The sequence below is a fragment of the Ruditapes philippinarum genome, unplaced genomic scaffold (assembly GCF_026571515.1).
Source record: "Ruditapes philippinarum isolate M1 unplaced genomic scaffold, ASM2657151v2 ctg1650_1_1_1_1, whole genome shotgun sequence".
NCBI classification, from domain to species: Eukaryota; Metazoa; Mollusca; class Bivalvia; order Venerida; family Veneridae; genus Ruditapes; species Ruditapes philippinarum.
This window is the reverse complement of record NW_026852389.1, coordinates 155,600-175,412: the sequence shown is the minus strand read 5'-3', so window position 1 is coordinate 175,412 and position 19,813 is coordinate 155,600. Positions and strand designations below refer to the sequence as shown.

Here is a 19,813-nt window from a genome sequence, read left to right as displayed (position 1 = left end):
TATATTTTTTCTTCACTGATGTCAATATAAAATGACTTGTACCTTAATTTACTATTGTTAATGTCTTCTAGACATTGTACAACGCCATTGAATGTGTCTTGTACGTAGACATAGGCGTTTAACCCATTACCGGATATACATGCCTTTTAACGCTTTTTTCACCCCCCTTTTTGTTGTATAAATGGTGAAAAATGCCTTATTTAGGCCCCCAACACTTGTTTTTGTATTAAAAAAGTGACCACTTTTTCGGCCCCGCCCCGGTCCAAAAGATACATCAGGGGGTTGCAAGAAGGGAGATGTGCCCCCTTCTGTTTGAAGGTTTGAAGGGGGCGGCAGCCCCCTCATCGCCAAGAAAATTATAATGTGAGAGGCTAAAATGACCCCAGGTCGATCATAAGGTAACGTGTAACCAATTCTGAAAAACCTTTGACTCTATCTCAATATATTGAGAAGTTGAAGTACTTTGAAATCAATTTTGATGGAAAAAACAACACAAAATAGTGAATTTGGTAACTTTGAGATGTTCCCTCGTTGCCATGATAACAGGAAATTTAAAACTGAGCATGTTGTTACAAAGGCAATGGTCCAGTCAACATTTGTGCCAAGTTTCATAAGTATTGAAGCAGTTTTGTAGTTTTATAGCAATTTGAACTTGTAAAGGGAGACTTTTCAATGAAAACAGCCATTTTTTCACAAAATGCTCATGCAGTAATGGGTTAATCAAATTTTAGGTTTCAAGGTCCACATCGTACAGTATATATTTAAGAAATAATATCGGTCTGAGCTGTGTTTATCGGCCATTTAACACCGGTTTGGAGTTTTGATGCGAAGGAATTGACCAGGAAGGCCGTAGGCCTGAGTGGTTAATTTTTTTCGCATCAAAACGACACCGCTCAGACCGATATCAATTCGATTCTTACAAGACTAAATCACTAATGTTATTTTTTCAAGCGGAAATGGTTCCCGGTGCCGATTTTCGTATAACGCTGTTCGATTTCGCACCCTACTGTTGTTAAGATATAGAAATTATTAAACATTAGACCTAAAACGAAAAAAAAGTTATTTCATGAAGTTTTCAACAACAAAAATATTGTGTAAAAAAGTAAAATATTGTGAAGTGAACAAAGAAAGTATTTTACACATTGCAAACGGCACTTACAATCTACGTAAATTACCAAAAAAGAGGTGAAAATATACATAATTACCTCTTACTGCCTTAGTAACGCAGTAGAATTATAGAGATTGATACTGCAAAATCAGTAATTAATCGCACATAACATATAAATAATTAATTAAATATTGAATCTTTTTACTTTTCTTATGATCTTAATACATTTTTCTAAAGATTGAATTTCTTGAAATATTTTGGCTCATCTGGAGGCGTGCAACTTTAACATCTTTATAGATTGCTCGAAACTGCTATGAGATCAAACGTTCATTGCTATTCAAAATTAGTAAACATAGTCCTAATAGGTCACCCAGAGTTATTGTTGATATTATTGTCCAACAACATTGACCTGGCACTCTTGCACTTGACCCTGTAGTCGGTATATTCCGTAAACGTTACGATCTAATTGTAAATCGATATGAATGTAAGTATATATACAAGTAAAATGGTTTCCTGCGGGGAACATTTTTAATGATATAAGATATTTCATTTAACTATTTTCAACATTGTAGTGTTATGGGGGACAACATATAGTCGATCAATATAGAAGAAGGTCTTTGGAAACTGGTGACCGTTGATGACCGGAGAAGGTCGAACATTAAACAATTATTTCTTTTTAAGAAAATGATTAAATAGGCCTACCATTTGATGAATAATTCCGAGCAAAAAAATAAAGTAAACACACAAGTTTACGCAGAAAATATCTCTATTTATTATGGCAGATGCCACTACGATCGAATATTCTAATATTGTAGATTTTCAGTATAAACAATTTATTGTCTGTAAAATTTCAGATACATATTAAAGAAACATTGATAATTTTCAAACACATCATTCAAGTTTTTCAACCTTAAACGGTAAAATATTTATAGAAAATTAGAAATATCACGTAATAGTTTTTTTGTTCTAATTAGATGTAACTCTGCCTAATTCATTAGAGGTAAATCCGTCACGTACCGGCAAACGGTATTTAGCCAGGTTTTCGAAAGGGTCAATGAACCAATCATGTAACGTTTACAGATCACATGCTCCTCCATGTACCGAAAACAGGTCACGTGCTCCTCCATGCCTCAAAAGTTAAACGCGTACCAATACCCTGCGGTCTCCAGACCGCAGGGAACAATTGTTAAAATGGTGTAAACTAAAAATCCCTTTTAGTGCAGTTTCACTGGAAGAATGTTGACGTTAATTGTTAGGTTCGAATCCAAATTCAACGATTAATAACTTTTCTTATTTATTTTAATTTTAAAATTACCATTCTCTTAAAACTATTGCAAACCTTTTTGTTGTATGTACTTTCTGTGTAGTATTTTTAATAACGCCTTTATAACGTGTATGCGCTACAGCGTATACGATTGCATAATGTCCCAAAAAGAACCGTTGAAAGATACTGTAATAAAAGATATAATTGTGTATAAAACACCATTTAAAAGGTATTCTTAAACCAGGTGTCAAATTAATTCTTGCAAGTAAATGGTAAAAATCATAACGTGGTGTTGGTTAGGAATCGAACCAGAGACCTTCAGATCGGTAGTCCGACATCTATTACACCACACATCACTGACGAGTGATGTTAGCAAATATTACACAAATATGGACTTTTTAGCTGTTGAATATGATGTGATATGTACTGAAAAAATTATTATTGACCGAGGCGATAGCCGAGGTCAATATCAATTTTTCAGTACATATCACATCATATTCAACAGCTAAAAAGTACATATCTGTTTTATTATATAATTTATAAATAGCTTTTATATGGCTTATCACATCTGCCATTGCATATACGACGGAAATCATTATTTTTAGCTTGTCTACTGTTTCCATAATTGGGCCCTTTCCATTGGCATGCTAATACCTATTGTTCTTAAAAATGTAAAACATTAACTAAAATAGACTAATTTGACTCTTATGTACACCCCACTCAACGTTTTTAGTATAAAATATAGAATAATAGCAACAAACTTGGCGTGATGTCAAGTCAAAGTCTCGCGTCTTTTAGGGATTTCCAGAAAATCTATTTTTAGAAGAAAAACCGGTGAATATACTCTGAAAATCTATTTTTAGGGAAAAAACAGTGAATATACTCTGATATTGACCTGTTATTTTTTTACAAAAAGTTGCTTGTTAGCCAATCACGGAAAGGCATTTCAAAGCTATTTATAGATTATATAATAAATCAATATATTCGATAGATACTGGTCGGTGTTTATTCATATGACCTTTACGAAAGTTAATGAAGTGTCAGGTCAATATTAATGGACATAATTATAGACTTTTGAAGGAGGCACACTGTTCATTGCTAATGGTTAACAAATATACAACCAATAGTTATAGCTACTGACGTTTATAAGAGACAAAATAGGTTAGAATGGCGCAATCTTAAGATCTTGTTATGAGTAAGGCTGACTTTTAGAAGAGAAAAAACATGTCATTCACTTTATCATTATAGTATGTGGTTTTATGGAAACTGCAAACTGTTTCGTGTTTAAGATCAACGAAACTGGGAGTAGTGGTCACAATTATGATATATTCTTTGTTTAGAAAGCTGGCAACTTTTGAAACGTTTTCAAGTCAAACAAATATTCAAAGTTAGAAATTTGACATAAATAACTCAAATGAAATCCTCATATCTAATACAGATCAACTGAGTCTTGCTTGAATGTTTGTTTGATATACATTTTTCTTTTTTATACCATTTTCAGTCCAGTATGACTGGTTGTATACAATTCACCATTGAAAGTTTATCAACAAGGGGATTCTTTGTGCATATGTACGACTGGGTACCATATAGGGGAGAACGACTTGACTGTAAAATAGGGGAAAATGGTGCAATATCAGCTTTCAAAGATGAACAAGTTGTTGGTAATGTGCCCAAAGAATGGTCGAAAAAATATAGAGAGTGGCTTCAAGCTGGAGGTAAACTAGAGGCAATTGTGCATTATGGTCACCATAGAGTACACAGGACTAAAGGGGAAGAAGTTCCTGTGATATACTTATTTACTGGGAATTCTACACCACTACTGATTAACACAAAGATTGTGATAGAAAAAGGTATATACCAGCTCACATTTACGATTTTAACATTTTTACTAAATAAAGATCACACACACACACACACACACACACACGCGCACGCGCACACGCACACACACGCGCTACGCGCACACACACACACACACACACACACACACACACACACACACACATGTATTAGAATATTCATAACCGGTGAAAAAATATATAGGACATTAAAATGTTTTTCAATAAATACAAGATTTATTTTCATCGACTGAAATACAATTTTTATGAGTGGCGGTAGCCACAAGTGAAAAATGATAATTTTCATTGCACAAGATGAAATTTAATCTATATAGAAAAAAAACATGAATTTTCTGTTTATGATATACTTTTTTCTCTATTTGACACAGCAATTTGAAAGACACCAGTAAAAATGCGAACAATGAAAAATACGACTTTAATTTCATCAATATTTCTCAATATTTCATTTATAATTACATGTATATAGTAAATTTTCTTTTTTTGTAAATTTACATATATAAATTGTTTCAATATTATCCTTAATGAAGTAAACTTGACCCAAATAAAGCAAGGAAGGTTCGAATAGATTTTTTTTTATTACTATTGTGTTACTGGCCCAGGAGTTGAAAGTGTTATATTTAAATACAATGTTATTTAATAAGTGTGTACCGATAAAGACATCCACTGGACTAGTACACAGGTTATATTTTACCATTCCGATATTTTAATGAGTCCTGTAAAATTTATATTAAAAAATGTTATCACGGTGAATTGTAATGTAGCTATCTAGTACTGATTTGTATGAATGTGTTTGCTATACATTATATTCTTTAATTTGATTTAGCAACCAATCAGAAAGCAAAGCGGAGAAAGTCACTGAAGTTCCACGATGGTGACCAGACTGACACACTACTTCAGAGGAATGTCGGGAGGCTGGTGTGTATTTATGTTTCTGGCATTCTGTTTTTGATAGTTTAAAACTGCTTTAATATTCTCAATATAAGATTTCGTTTGTAAACTAATAAATAGGGGATATGTAAGTTTTTTTTCTATAAATAAAGTATTTGTTTTCACCGAGTGGTGGGAAAATAAATATTACCGTACATGAGTTGTGGTAGTCACGGGTGAAATATGATAATATTAATATCACAAGATGAAAATAAATCGTGTTTTTGTTAAACAAAACAACTTGAATTGTGTTTTTTATATACATTTTTCTCTTTTTTGCCATTTTCATTGGAAAGAATGCCTCTTAAATTTTTAGTTTTGCTAAATTTATTAGAAAATTTTGCAGTGAAAATATGAAAAAAATGAAAATACGCATTTTATTTCATCAATATTTCTCCATATTTCAATCATAAGTATGTATTAAAAGATAATAGTTAATTTGGTTAGGGTAGGGATGATTATACAGGTTACAAAGTATTATTATATTATAAAATTTTACAAGTTTATCATCAATTAAAAAAACCCACAGTCTTCCGAATTCTATTACACGTTTTTAAATTATAATAATGAATTGTTCAATATAGGCGGAAACACTCGGAAGCCAAACAAATCAACTAGATTTTTCCATTTCCGGAATGACCATACGGGGTTTCTTCAAAACTAAGAAGAAATGGGTACCTACAATTGGCCGTCATGAATGCTTTATAACCAAGACTAAAGCTGTTGCGGTAAAATTAGATGAAAAAAAAATATGTGGAAATATCCCCTGTGACACGCAGAAACTATGGAGACGATTTCTGAAAGAGAAAGGGAGGATAGAAGCTGTAATAGCCGGCACAGGGAAAGAAAACAGACGGAAAGGTGAAGAGGTTCCTGTATTTTATATATTTACAGGAGAATGGTCGTGTGTTTTACAAAATTTGAGAAGATACATTATAGGAGGTTAGTACAAATACATATTCCCTAGGCTATATGTACATCATATTTAAAAACAAAACAAAAACACTGTTATTTTCATTCCCGGACGATTTGTAAGCTCGAGTTTTTCGTACGGTTCCTAGCCGTGTACTGTTTCTGAGCTTGAGTCCAAAAATGAATATATAAATCACGGAGTGTTTGTAAGTCCAAAGAATGGTTATTAAACAGGGACTCTAGCGATTCCTAGTCCAAAAATAACCACAGACTGTATTGCAAGCCAAAGTCCAATTAATAAGTACTTGTCAGGCTGTTTGCGGATCCTAGTCCAAAGAATAGGTTCTGACCAGGGACTTTTTGCAAAGCCGAGTCCAGATAACGGACTGTTTTCAAGTCTTAGTCCATAAAAAGGTAACTGACCAATGACGGTTTGCAAGCTCAAGTCCAAAGAATGGCTTATTGTCATGCTCGTTTTTACCCAGAATCCTTGGTGTGGTATCTTCCTGCAAGAAAGACACATACCTGTTCAAAACAATTACATGTATGTGTAACAGAAAAGTGCATAATTTAGGAACGCATGTTTGGTACTGACCGTCGTTAATGTCTGCAGTACAACAAAAAACATAGCATTTTTTTTTGTTTCTAAGGAAATTGTAAATAAAAATCTAGTCTTGTTATAGAAGAATGAATTGTCGCCTAGGTCTCACTTGTTACGGCTTACGTTCATCAGTATTGTCAAGGAAACAATAACAAATGTCTTTAAAATGTCTGATTAAACAGAAGCACACTTTATTCATTTACATCAACAGATATTGAGAAGAAAATGAAAAGAAAAAAATCCCTTTGTATAGCAGCCGGTGATATGTCACAAAATACCAAGGTAAATGTTCTATGGTCTTGTTATATCAAACATAAATTTAGAAAATTCAAGATAGTGACTTCAGTTTTTTTTGTTTAAAACGTGGACAGTGTTGCAGGAAATTCGGTTTGCAGTTGAATTGCACAAGTAGTAATTTCTATATGATATCTATTTGACCTATGATTGTTATAAAAATAACACGTGTCTCTCAGGGTTATAGTGCATATTAACAACTCAAGAACTGAAATAACACCCGAGTTGGAACCGATGACTGAGGCGAGTTCAAGGATATACTGTACTACCCCGAGAGACATGTGTGTTATTTATTTTCATTATTCTGAACAAACATTTTCACCGCTATGCGAGCCAGTCATAATTGATTGCGGCAAGGGAAGAGAACTAGAAAATCACGTTTTCTACTCGCCCCTTGGAAATATTGCAAAATAATTATTGACCAGGTGATATTCATTTCAAAGAAGACATATCTTAATAACACCACACGGCGTCACATTAGGCTATAATATACATATGTAGTAAAAAAATTACGTGAGGTATAATGAAATGAATGAAGTGATAGAAAACAATACCCTGTACATTTCGACAACATTTTATTAATAATACAGAACAAATAAACCTCCAAATAAAGACCATTGTCTCGATGGGACATTTCGGCGTCTGTTCACTGGTTTAACTGTATATATGTTTTAGATCCAAAGATTTGTTTATATTAGAAACATGATTGCCGTTATTTTACTGATAATTTTATTTTAATTTATTGAAACATACAGTGTGCATTGTAAGTTTAAACATGTTATTCATGTATAGTTACGTAACGTTGTCTTCAAATATCTAGGTGTAAGTGTATTTAATGTAATGCATATTTTACTCTACACGAGTTTTTCTTACTCTTGGCGAAATAATTGTTAAATTCTTATTTCATTTTCCACGACTATTTTATTTTAATTGTCAGATTGCAAATGACAGATTTATATGGTCTTCAATTTCTTAAGACCTTTTTGTTTTAAAGAACTGTGCTTTTTACGTTTTCAGGTGACCAATGGAATAACGCCATCTCACAATCTTATTGTTGATTCCGACAGTGAGGCCGATTACCCTGTCATGTCCACGGTAACATATGATGCATCTAATAACCTGATATTGTTTTTTTTCTAACAAAAAATAATTGCTATAGAACACAATGAGAAATGAAAATTTTGATTTTCAAGTTACTGTTGTATTCGCTTCAGATATATGTTCATCTATTAGGCTTGTGAAATTTACATTAAAATTTTTTTAAAGTAATCTAAACAGCAATAGTGCTAAAGCTCGACTTTTCCAAAAATGATTATTGGTGTTGGTGCAAACACCACCCAAAAGTTATACAACTTTTTTCTTATATATGTATATTCTTAGAAATATGTTAACTTTTGTTTAATATTGCATACTAGAAGGTGACTTTAACATGGATTTTACTGAATTAAGCATGAAGGAAATCCATGCATTGCTCGTGTTATATTATCAGACAATGAGATAGGTATGTGTTATTCTTTTCATGTAATGCTCAATGCTAATTAAATCAATCAAGTCCATGAATGCAGTGAGTTAAAATTACACTTTATTTTCATTTTAAGAAACCATACAAAAGGAAATTAGAAGAAACAAGCCACAAAAGTGCCAAGAAATTAAGAACACGGTCTCCACAGAACGGTATTGTATCAATTTTGTTTGAAAACATTATGTTTTACTTGTAAGTTAACATAAATATTGAGAAACAGAATTCGTACAAATATTTATAGATTTATATTTTTCTTCACAAAAATACGCATTATTGTAATGTATTTTATATGAAGAATATCTATGTAGGAGCACATTTGCCTCGGAGCACATTTGTCTCATGTTTGGTAATGAGACAGTTATGTTCGACACACAATATAAAGGACACATTTGTCTCTTATTCTTCCATAAAATTCTAAAAAGGTATGAATAATTATGCCCGTCCGTTTACCGGCTACCAAACATTGTTATCTGTTTTCTGTATTCATATTACGTTTTAAGTCACTTCAGGTCAATCAAAAACTTCCTGCCTTTGCATACGAGTCATATATTAACTAAAAGACTATCACTGTTCTGCATGTCAAAAGGAAAATTTCTACCAGTATTCAGAACCTAAACACATATGCAGAGAATCAATTCTTATCGTTAATTGTGACACTTTTCTTTCCAATGCTTTAAGTTTTATAAATGATTTTATTTTTTTCTAAAAAAAAAAAAGGTTGTTTTTTACGGGGCGTAAAGAACTTTATGTTTTTTCTTTTTTTGAGTGCGCACCGATACTTAAAACGTTTTCCCTCATTTTATAAGTGCGCACGCGATAGTTTTTACGTATTAGAGGGGTAATTGCGTGCGCACGCGGATAATTATTTCGCATTTGGACCCTGGAGGGCTTCCTCTCATGAATAGTTCGACGACCCGATTGAGTGTCGAACCTACAGAGGTTAGGTACAAGTGTTTTTTGAAATCACTCGGCCACGAAGGCCCCTTAATGATCTAAGGGACAAAATGAGAAGACCACCCACACGTGTTTTTGTTTCCATCAGAAATATATGAAAATATCGCCATTTTCCGAGACTTTTTACTGTCAGATCCCCCATTGAAAAAGCTCTTGCAACGTGCATGGGTTCCTAAAATAAATTAGGTTATGCCATAATCATGAAATCTTGCGTCTCGCAGAATCGGGCGAGACTCAACATTCCGACGAGACACGAAGCGAGAGTAGTATAGAGTATGATGGTTCCGGGACACTTTGAAGCCTAAAAAAGTGTTTATCTATCAAACCAAAGGGTAAGACAGCTCGACATAACTTACCCATCAACCCAAAAAGTAAGACAGCTCGACATAAAACCCCATTTTATTGATTTAAGAACACCCTCAGGCCAAATCCCCCCCGGAACCATCATACTCTATACTACTTATAAATAGAATACAGGCGGGAACCGACGAGTCCTTTTTATAATTAAAATATATATAAATGAGTTTACAAAAAACAAATATATTGTTTAAAAGAACGAACATACACCGATAATGTAAATCCTCAATATGTTTACAACAAAAAACGGAAAGATTAATGATAAAAGCCGCGTGTGCTTCATGCGGTAAATTGAAATCTAAGTTTGTAAAACAAGGCGTTCAATAGAGTATTCATAAAGCTATGTGTCAGCAAACGCTTGACTATTTTTAAACATTCAGTGAAATAGTTTATTATTGTTTGTTCATTTTCTTTTTGATTATTGATGTTTAAATGTTGTATAATATATCATATAAAGACACTTTCTGTTTGTAAAAATGTATGAAATATAAACAATGATAACACACAACACACTTTGTTTTATCTTGATACTTGTATATTGTTATAATTCAAACCTGGAATGTAACTGATTACCTCTTTGTGGAGTGAAAGTCCAAAGGGGTCGAAGATAATTATTCTGTAATAACACACCCAATGTGTACCCGGTCCAATAAAGTTCATCTAAAATTTATTATCCCGCATATCTTTACTCATTAGAGATCAGGTAAAATTATTTCTACTGAAACGCCTCCTGAAAGTTTGAATACCTAAGTGTTTTACCCATTGTTCTATTTCAAAGTTAGATAATGGTTTGGTTCAGGAAATTTATTTTTTTTTTTACCCTGGGAATTCGTCTATATGGAACTCGTTGGTGCATCAAACCCTGTAAAACCTTGCCCACTTAATAATGATGTAATTAAAGGTAATTCCTAGAGGATTGCTGCAAAATTCCCAAGGGAAACCCCCATCTTGCCGTTTTTTTAAATTTAATTTAAATTCCCCCGTCATTCATTAATTGTTTTTTTTTGCTGGTTTTTAATAAAGGGGTTAATATTTTTTTCTTTTTTTCTTCCCTAAGATCCCATCCGGGTTTTCCAATTTATTTTCTACACCAGTGCTACCCAAAAACCACTTAATGCCCCCAACCCAAAAGGGGCTAAATTTTTGGAGCCAATTTTGTAAAAAAGGGAAAATTAAAGTGTTAAAAAAAACCCCCTTTTTGACTGCGCTTTTTGTTCCCGCGATATTTTAAATTTTTCTAACCCAGTTTATTCGTTTACCCCTATCAATTTTATTTTTTGTGTCTGTTTTTAAAAGATTAAAAGTCCCATTTAATTTTCTATTAAAATTTTTTTAAAGTAAAAGGGGCATTATCCTATTTTGATTTCGAAGTTTTTTGCTTTTGCCCTTTTTGATAAATTTATTTTTATTCAAGTAAAATTTTAAATTTTATATAATTATTTTTTTTTCCCCAAAGACGTTGTTTTAAAACAAAAAAACAATTTCTTTTCCCAAAGGGTTTTTAATTTAAACGGGTTTTCTTTTTACATTCAATGGCATAGCAAGAATAGCTGCGGGCTGGGGTACATTTTTTTTTTGAAATCTTTTTAAGTGTTGGGAAATTAAAGATGAAATTTTCTTTTTTTTTAAATTTCCCAAATTTTAAAAATGAAAAAGGGAATCCAAAAAACCCTCAAATTTGATTTTTTTAAAGGGGGACCAGTATTTTTTTATTTTTTTGTAAAAATAACTATTACTCTCTATTTTCTGTTATACGAAATTCTTTTTTGGGGGAAAAAAACCCTTTTTCCAACTTAGCGACAAGTTTGGGAAAAAGTTACTTTTATTATTAGCATTTTTTTAAAATTTATCAAATAAATGGGGGTTTTGTTTTTGGAAATTTATTTTATTAGCTTTTTGTTAAAATAAAAAAACCCCAAATTGTTTAGGATTCTTCACCAGCTGTTATTCTAAAAAAAATTTTTGCTTTGTTTTAAAAGTGATTGGGGTGACCCTTTCTCGAAGTTTATTTCCACTTTTTTGCTTTCAAATAATTTTCCCAAAAATTTAAAACATATTTACCCTTTTAAAGAAAAACCCAAGGGAACCCATAAGTTTAATTTTGAAAATTTTAAAAACCTTTCCATTTAACTCCAGCGCCCTATGGATTTTTTCTCGTCGTTTTTAAATTTTAATGAAATTTAAATTTTGGCTGGGGGGGAAAACAATTTTCTCTAAATTTCCAAAAAAAAATAAATAATTTTTAAAAGGGATTTTTACTTTTAAATTTCATTACCCCTTGAGCTAAAAATTTTTTTGCACCCAAAACCTTTTTTTAAATCCAGCCTGATTGCTCTAGTTTTCAGCTAAATTTTTTAAAATCCAAAGAAATTTAAATTCTTTGCCCCAGTTTTTTTCTGAAAATCTTTTGTTAATTCAAAAAATTCTTAAAATTCAAAACCCCTTTTAAAAGTTTAAAAATTTTATACATTTTTTTCCATTTTTTTTTAAAAAATTTTTTTAAATTTTAATAAACCCTGCTTTTTTTTAAATTAAAAAGAAATTTGTTTCGGGCATTATCAAAATTTAGCCCCGGGTTTGGGCCAGTTTATTTTTTTTTTAAAATTTCCCTTTAAAAATCCCATTGAACCAATCAAAAATTTTGAAGATTTTTATCTTTATAAAAAAACTATACCCTTTTTTCTGCTGGGTAGTATTTTTGGGTTTGTTTTTAAAAGGGTTTGTATCAAATCAAAATTAGGTGTTTTTCATATCTTTCACAGTATTTTTTTTGATCAAAAACATATTTTTTATTATCTTTTTTAAATAATCGCCTTCCGGATAACAATTCATTTATTTGTAAATTTATATCTTTTTTCCTGACCCAAAATAAAAATTCTTTTAATTTGAAAATTTTTTTCCTCATACCCTTCTTTTTAATTTTTTACAATTTTTCGCCAACTGGCGGGGGTTGTTTCTTTTTTTTTAAATACACCTTTATTTTTTTTCAGAGCAAAATTTTCGTTTTTAAAGTTCCCCCCTTTTTTTTGCGCCATTTTAAATAGCATTTTTACCTACATTTTTCAAATTTACTTTTTCCCTACAGAAAAAAAATAAAGTTTTTTCAAAAAAACCCTCCTGCACGCGGGGAAAACCCTTCCCCCCGCCCAAATTATCCCCCATAAATTAACCCCCACTTTTTAAATATTACTTTTTTGTTGGCATTATATAATTTACTTTTCTTTTAAAATTAATGTAAAACTTTTTGCTACTTCTTTTAAAATTGTTTTTTTCTCCCAAAACACATTTTGAAATTATTTTTCTTATTAAATTTTATAATATTTCATTAATTTCAGAATAACCAACCCAAATTTGGTTCTTTTGAAAAGGAAAAACCCTTTTTAAAAATCCGCAGTACTCAATGATATTTTCCACATCCCCAAAATTCCCCAAATAAAACAAGTTTTTTCTATAAAATCACAAGAATAAAAATTTTGTACCCACAGAATTAGTTAATTTGGTTTTTAAAGGTTTCCCCAATTCTGTTTTATTTACTTTTTTTTTTTTTAAAACCCAAAAATTTTTTAAAAAATTTGACAGTTGTTAAATCTAATTGAAAAATTATCCCATAAGTGGATATTTAGAATTTTTAAAACTACTCAAATCAAATTCTAAAACTTATAGGTGCTATGCAAGAAGCCCAAATTCGAAATTCATTATTACTTATTAATGTTTCTCTTATGTAATTTATTGATATCTGTATTAAAGAATAAGAACCTTTTGTAAAGAAAATGTACTTTCCCATTCCGTACCATTATTATAGCGAATTTCTCTTATTATTCATATTCATCACTTATATTATGCCAAGAGTAAGTCATTTGAATTTATGAGTCTAATCCAACAAATATATCTTTTATTTTTTATCTAAAATAAAAGGACGACGACTAAATCTTACTGCTGGGAATTCACTTTTGGGTGTATTTTGATCATTTATTATTTATATTAATTATTTCTTCGAACCACTCAGAACTTTAATACAATTTTTTGTTCCATTATATAAATACTTTTTATAAAATTTTTTTCATGTTGTTCCGGATTAATCCCTTCATTTTTAAATAATAAATCATTTTTGCGAATGCCTTTTTTTGTTAAACTCTGGATTATTTTTTCCCAAGCATCAATCAAACCCACAAATTAATTTTAAAATCATTTTAATTCTTTTTGGATCACAAGCACAATGCCTGATCCTGTTTTTCCTTTTTTAAAATTTCATAATTCTTGTTAAAAGGGTATTTTTGTTTTTTCTTAAATCCTGAAATTTTTTTCTTGAATTTTAAGGGAAATATGTTTTCTTTTATCATATCTTTTATTTTTTTAAAAATAAAAAATATATCTCCCTTTGTGTTCATTCCCTTTTTTTCCCCAGTGTTTTTATTTTTCCCGTTTACTAATATTTTTTGGACCATACAGTTTATGAAAGTTTTAATAATAAATTACCAATTTGGCCCATCTCAAAAAATTTATTTTAAATTCCTTATTCCTTTATTAAAAACCTTTTCCCATATATTTTTTTTTGGGTGAAAGAAATTTTTGAAACGTATTTCTTTTTAGTTTTTTTTTAAATTATCTGTTTTTCCCGGAAAAATTTTTTCGTTTTTTTTTCTTTTTTGTGAGGAAAGTTTTTTTTCTCTTTAAACCCAAAGCTCCCTTCATACTATATTTTTTTATTTCCCTAAATGCACTTTTCAATTTTTTAATTTTTTCTTCCACGAGTCATTTTCTCATCGGGATTATGGGGACTTAGTATGAAAAAAAATAAAAAATTTCTCCTGTGGGTGTGTTAATATATGTCAAATAAATCTAGATAAACCCTGCTTTTTTTAAATTTAACTTTAAATTCTTTCCTTTTAAATTTATCTTTTTTCCTCACTACTTTATCTTCTTCCTCACTACTATTATTTTTTTCCCTTTAATAAAAGGCGGGTAAATTCAATTGAAATTGGAGGGGGTAATTTTCCGGGTTGTTTTTTTTTTCAAAAAAATTTAAAGAGCTTCAGTTCCTTTGGGTATCTTTTTTAGAGCTTCGGGCTTCTTGTTTTTTTTTTTAGAGCTTCGCTTCTTGTATCTTTTAAACAAATCCCCTGGGAATTTTAAGCCAATTCGTTTTTTAGACCAGGCAAGTTTTTAAACTGACTAAAAAAATGTTTTTTTTTTGATTTCAAAGGTTTTAGTTTTGGGTTTTGTAAATTTCTGTATACTTTCCCCTATTGCACGCTTTTTTTTTATCTTAAATTTAATTTTTGTTTACGTATTTTTTAATTTTTTTTTGTTCAGATTAAAATTTTTTTTTTTTTGTATTTCTTTTGTTTTGATAACATTTAATAATAATGTAAGTTTAATTTTATATAATGTAGGAAAATTTAAAGATAAGGGAGAAAATTTTGGGAAAATAAAAAGATAATGTAAGATAATGTAAGTTTAGTTATATTTTAAGGGAAAATTCCAAATTAAAAAAAATAAGAAAATCGGGTTTTAATAATTTTAAGAAATTAATTCCTATTCCCCAGATCATGTTTTAAAAATGCTTATATGTGGAGTTCAGGATAGGAAAAAACAAACACTCTTATACACATGCAAAGGGGAACCCTTTTAGTTTTTTAAACGATTAAATTATACCTCTATTAAAAAAATTTGGGGAACAATCAAAATTTACGAGATTTAAAATAGATTTTTTCAATAAAATTCCCAAAAAGTTTAATTTAAACAAAAGAGTATTTTTTTAACTTATAAAATTCAGACATCATTGATCTTGATATTTTGACTATCAAAAAAAAAAATATAGAATATTGATGATTTTTTTTTGCGAAGATCAAAAAAAAAATAACAAAATACTTTATCCCAAAGGACGTCATAAAACTGCTTTTGTTATCTTTTTGGTCAGGTCATTTATAAAACCAAAGGATATTGGGAAAATTAAAATGTTCACTTTATTTTTATTTGACAGTCCAAGTAAACGTAAAAATGATATGATTTGAAAGGGAACAATTTTTGATCGGGTTTTTACCAAAACCCCAACAAAGGGAATATAGTTTTTTGTATTTGAAAAAACCCAAAAAAAATTTTGTAAAAAAAATTTTACGGGGAAAATTACTAGAGAAAATTAAAGGGGAAAAAATATTAAAAAAGGGGAAATTTTTAATAATTTTTAAAAAAAAAAACCCAAATTCAGAAGCTTTAATTTAAGTTTAAAATTTGACTTACCTGACGGGACTATGCAAGTAAAAATTTTCAATTTAAAACTTAAACGGGAAAGGGAATGTTTTCTTTTTAAAACTCAATAAAAAACAAAAAAATTGAAAAAACCGTTAAATGGGTGGAATGAAATAATCAATTAGGAATTTCCTGAAAAACCCAAATGATCCCAGTTTCAAGGGATTTGTTTAAAAAATTTCAAGATTTATTTTAAAATTAAAACCCTTGAATCTATCAAAGAAATACAGAATTTACTACAAACTGAACGCATAATATCGAAAAACAAAAAAAAGGGCCCTTGTTTAAAAAATTCGCGTACAAAAATTGTTTTACAAAATCTTTTTTGGTTTGATAAATATAAAAAAATATAAAAAGCACTGGGCCGAACAGATGAACACACCAAACAAAAATTTTAGCAAAAAACTTTAGTATTGTTAAAAGAACAGATAAAAAAATTTAAACGGAAAATTTTGATTAAACACGATAAAATTAAAAAAAGGTTTAAACCGAAGTTTGAAAAAAAAATTTAAAAAATATGTTTTAAATTAGAAATCGGGACAGAAATAAAAAACCCTTAAATTTGTTTCCCAACAGCGAAAAAAAAATAAAAAACCTATTGGATAATTTTTTTAAGTAAATTTGCTGAAAACAAACCCGGGAAGCTAAAAAATTTCTGTTCCAAAAAGGGTGAGGGTAAAGTTTTTTAAACTAGTTTGATTTTTAAAAAAAGGGGACCAGGGAAAATTTTTAAAAACCCAATTTTAAAAATTTAGTTGATAGTTTTGATAAGGGGCCATAGTAAAATTTTAAAATCACTTTTGTTTTTTAAAAAAATTTTGGGAAGACAATATTAAAAATTTTGGACCCCTTAAAATTACAAAAAATAAAAATTTCTTTGGGAGAGTTTTGGGGTGAAATAAAAAAGACACAACAAAGAACTCGATGATCTAATTTTTGGGACTACAAAAAAACTCATAAATCTAGTTTAAAAGTGATTTTTAAAATTTAAAAAAGGATAAAAAAAGTTAGAAAAAAGAATTACAACAGTAAGCCGTGAAGTGTTTCTTTTTGGATATTATAATAACAAACAACTGCATGCGGGTACACATATGTATTATAGAAACGAGGGTCTCATGACGGGAGTTTTTGATTTTGAAGATAAACAATTAGCAAGAACTATAGAAAACAGTAAAAATTTCTTCATAATGTTTGGAATAATAGCTAGCGGGATTAAAATTAAAAAAATTTTCATAGCTTTAAAACCCTTTGATTAAAAATCAGAAAAAATACTTAAAATTTTTAAGGAGGGAGAGTACGTTATTAAAATTAAATTTTGATTTTTGAAAAATTTTTGATGTTCACCCTTTTTCAATTTTAGCCCTTTAATATTTTATACGGGAGCCCTGAACATGGTAAATAATCATCAAAATTTTTTCCCAAAAAAAATGATTCATTGCATCAGTAAATGATTTATTTTAAAAAAAATTTTTAAAAAAAAGGATATCATTAGATTTTTTTATTAGGGAAAATTATAAGGAAAAGGGCTTTGAAACTGGAAGTTTTGCAAAATTCTATCTAACAAAAATTTTTAAATGGGTATTTTTAAAAAATATAAAAAGGGGAAAAAAAATCTCCCTTATACAAAACCGAAAAACTCCCTTTATTCCCCGTCATCCCAAAAACGGGGATGGGGGATTAAATTTAAAAAGGAAGTTTTTAAAAAAGAAAATCAGTTCTTTAATTCAAAATTTGGGAAAAAAAGGGAAAATTAAAAAAAAATTGTACGCTAAAATTTTAAACATTGGGTGCGATAAAAGTTAACAAAGGGACAAAAGTGGATTGTTTTTAAAAATAGAAAAATCGAAAATTCTTTTAGAGTTATAAAACACAGAAAACCCGAAGGAATGAATCAGTTTTAATTAATTATGCTGATAAATTTTAAAAAAATGATGAATTTTTTTCGAAGGTTTTTAAAAGTTTAAAAAAATTTTAATTAACAATTTATGGGGCTTTAAAACCTTTTTCCCTAAAGGGAAATTTTCCTAATAAGCTAGAGTAGGGTTGCCATTATCAAAAAATTTTATCTTTTTTTCATTCCCTAAAAATGGGCAAAGATATTTTTTTTTAAACATAAGAAAATATATCGTGTTTTTTTGACGAATTTAATTTAAATTTGTTTATATTTTTGAGTTGAATCAAAAAAATGCCTCTTATAAATTTTTATTACTTTTTTTTTCTTTACCCAAAGCTTTTCTTTTTGCCTTTGCCCTTTCTTAACGTTAACTTTTATTTTTTAATTTTTGTTTTGAATACATTTTTTGACCGAAGTCCCACAAAATTTAACTAAGGAAAATTTCCCCGGCTTCATCTTTAAACTTTCCAATTTACCTTTTTTAAATTTTCATCAAAATAAAAAAATTTGATTCCCGGGTCATTAAACACTGTTATCAAATAACTTTATCCCATTAAAAACTGGCCTAAGCCCTCTTCTGTTTTTATTTTTATAAAAAAAAGCGGAAAACTTTCAGTAAAAAGGGGTTTTCATTTTTTGGTTTAAATTTTATTTTCTAAAAAATTTGTTATAATGAAAACATACATTAAATATTTTGGAAAAGTCCCAAAAATACAATTCCTAAATTTGGTTGGGCCCATTTTTAATAAAAGTTTCTTTTATTCTATTTATACCATAAAGCTTTTGTTAAACATTGTTCCCAAAATTTAAAAAGAAAAGGTTTTTTCTATTTTATTTCAACAAACACAAATTTTTACTAGGTTAATTTTTTTGTTAACTTTTTTTTCTTAAATTTTCCATTGTTTTGGGCCCAAAACGGGGAAATTTTCATTTGTTTGAAAAAAAACCTTTTCAAAAGGATTTTTTTGCTTGAGATCTTTTTTGCGTGTTGAAATCAAAGTATTCTTTCAACCAAGGACTTTTTATCAAAAGTAAAAACTCTGTGAATCTTTGTTATTTTCAACCCCATTTTAAAATATAGTTCGAATTTTATGGGGGGTCACGTTTGTTTTTTTTTTTTCATTAAAGTTGGGGGGCAAAACTTTCGTACCTTACTTTTTTCCCATAAATTTAAAATTTTTTTTAATGTTTTAATTTTACCTTTAAAGCCATTTATCAGGTAAACAATCCTTTTTTAGGAGCTAAAAAGGGTAATCATTTTGAAAATCATGAAAATTTATCCCGGAAAATTTTTAAAATTTGCTTCTATAATGAAGTTTGTTTTTCCTTTTGCGATTAATTTTTTTATATTTTTCTGAGTATCCAAATTTTAAAAATTTCCCCGAGGGTAAAGGCTGGCTCATTGCCCCCCCGTAGAGGTTGTTCGCATCTAAGTTTCATTATGCATTTTGATGGTAAATCCTTTTTCTAATCTTTCATTAAATTATTGTTTTTCTTTTTCTTTTAAAGATTAGCAATATTAAATTATTCCTCCTTTTCTGACCTTTTTCAATAAAAAGATGAATGGCAATATCAGAAATTTAAATCTTTAATTTTTTTTCCCTTTATTTTTAACATTGCATCCCAAAACCAAACCCGGGCTGCTAAAAAAGGGCCCAAGGGTTTAAAACTTGTAGTAAATTCCCAAAAATTCTTTTAAAAATTTCCCAAAAAAATCAGCTAAAAGTTTTAAAAAATCCCTTTTTAAAATAAAAACATGATATTTTTCCCATTTTTTTATTTTAAAATTTTCCCAAAAATTTTTTTCAGGGTGTATCGCTGTCAGATATTAAAAGGGCCTCATTTAAAAAAAGAATAAAAATTTTTCTTGAG

General features: G+C 29.5%; 1 protein-coding gene across 1 annotated transcript in view; it reads left to right on the top strand.

Moving 5' to 3' along the window:
* LOC132758753 (uncharacterized) overlaps nucleotides 1–19,813 on the top strand; it is a 32,999-nt gene that overhangs the window by 3,405 nt on the left and 9,781 nt on the right. The window contains exons 2-7 of the mRNA XM_060750451.1: nucleotides 3,874–4,222; nucleotides 5,055–5,146; nucleotides 5,743–6,100; nucleotides 6,883–6,953; nucleotides 7,983–8,060; nucleotides 8,564–8,639. Coding sequence (XP_060606434.1) covers nucleotides 3,880–4,222; nucleotides 5,055–5,146; nucleotides 5,743–6,100; nucleotides 6,883–6,953; nucleotides 7,983–8,060; nucleotides 8,564–8,639 — 1,018 coding nt within the window. The 5' untranslated portion in view covers nucleotides 3,874–3,879. The remainder of the gene's footprint in view (nucleotides 1–3,873; nucleotides 4,223–5,054; nucleotides 5,147–5,742; nucleotides 6,101–6,882; nucleotides 6,954–7,982; nucleotides 8,061–8,563; nucleotides 8,640–19,813) is intronic.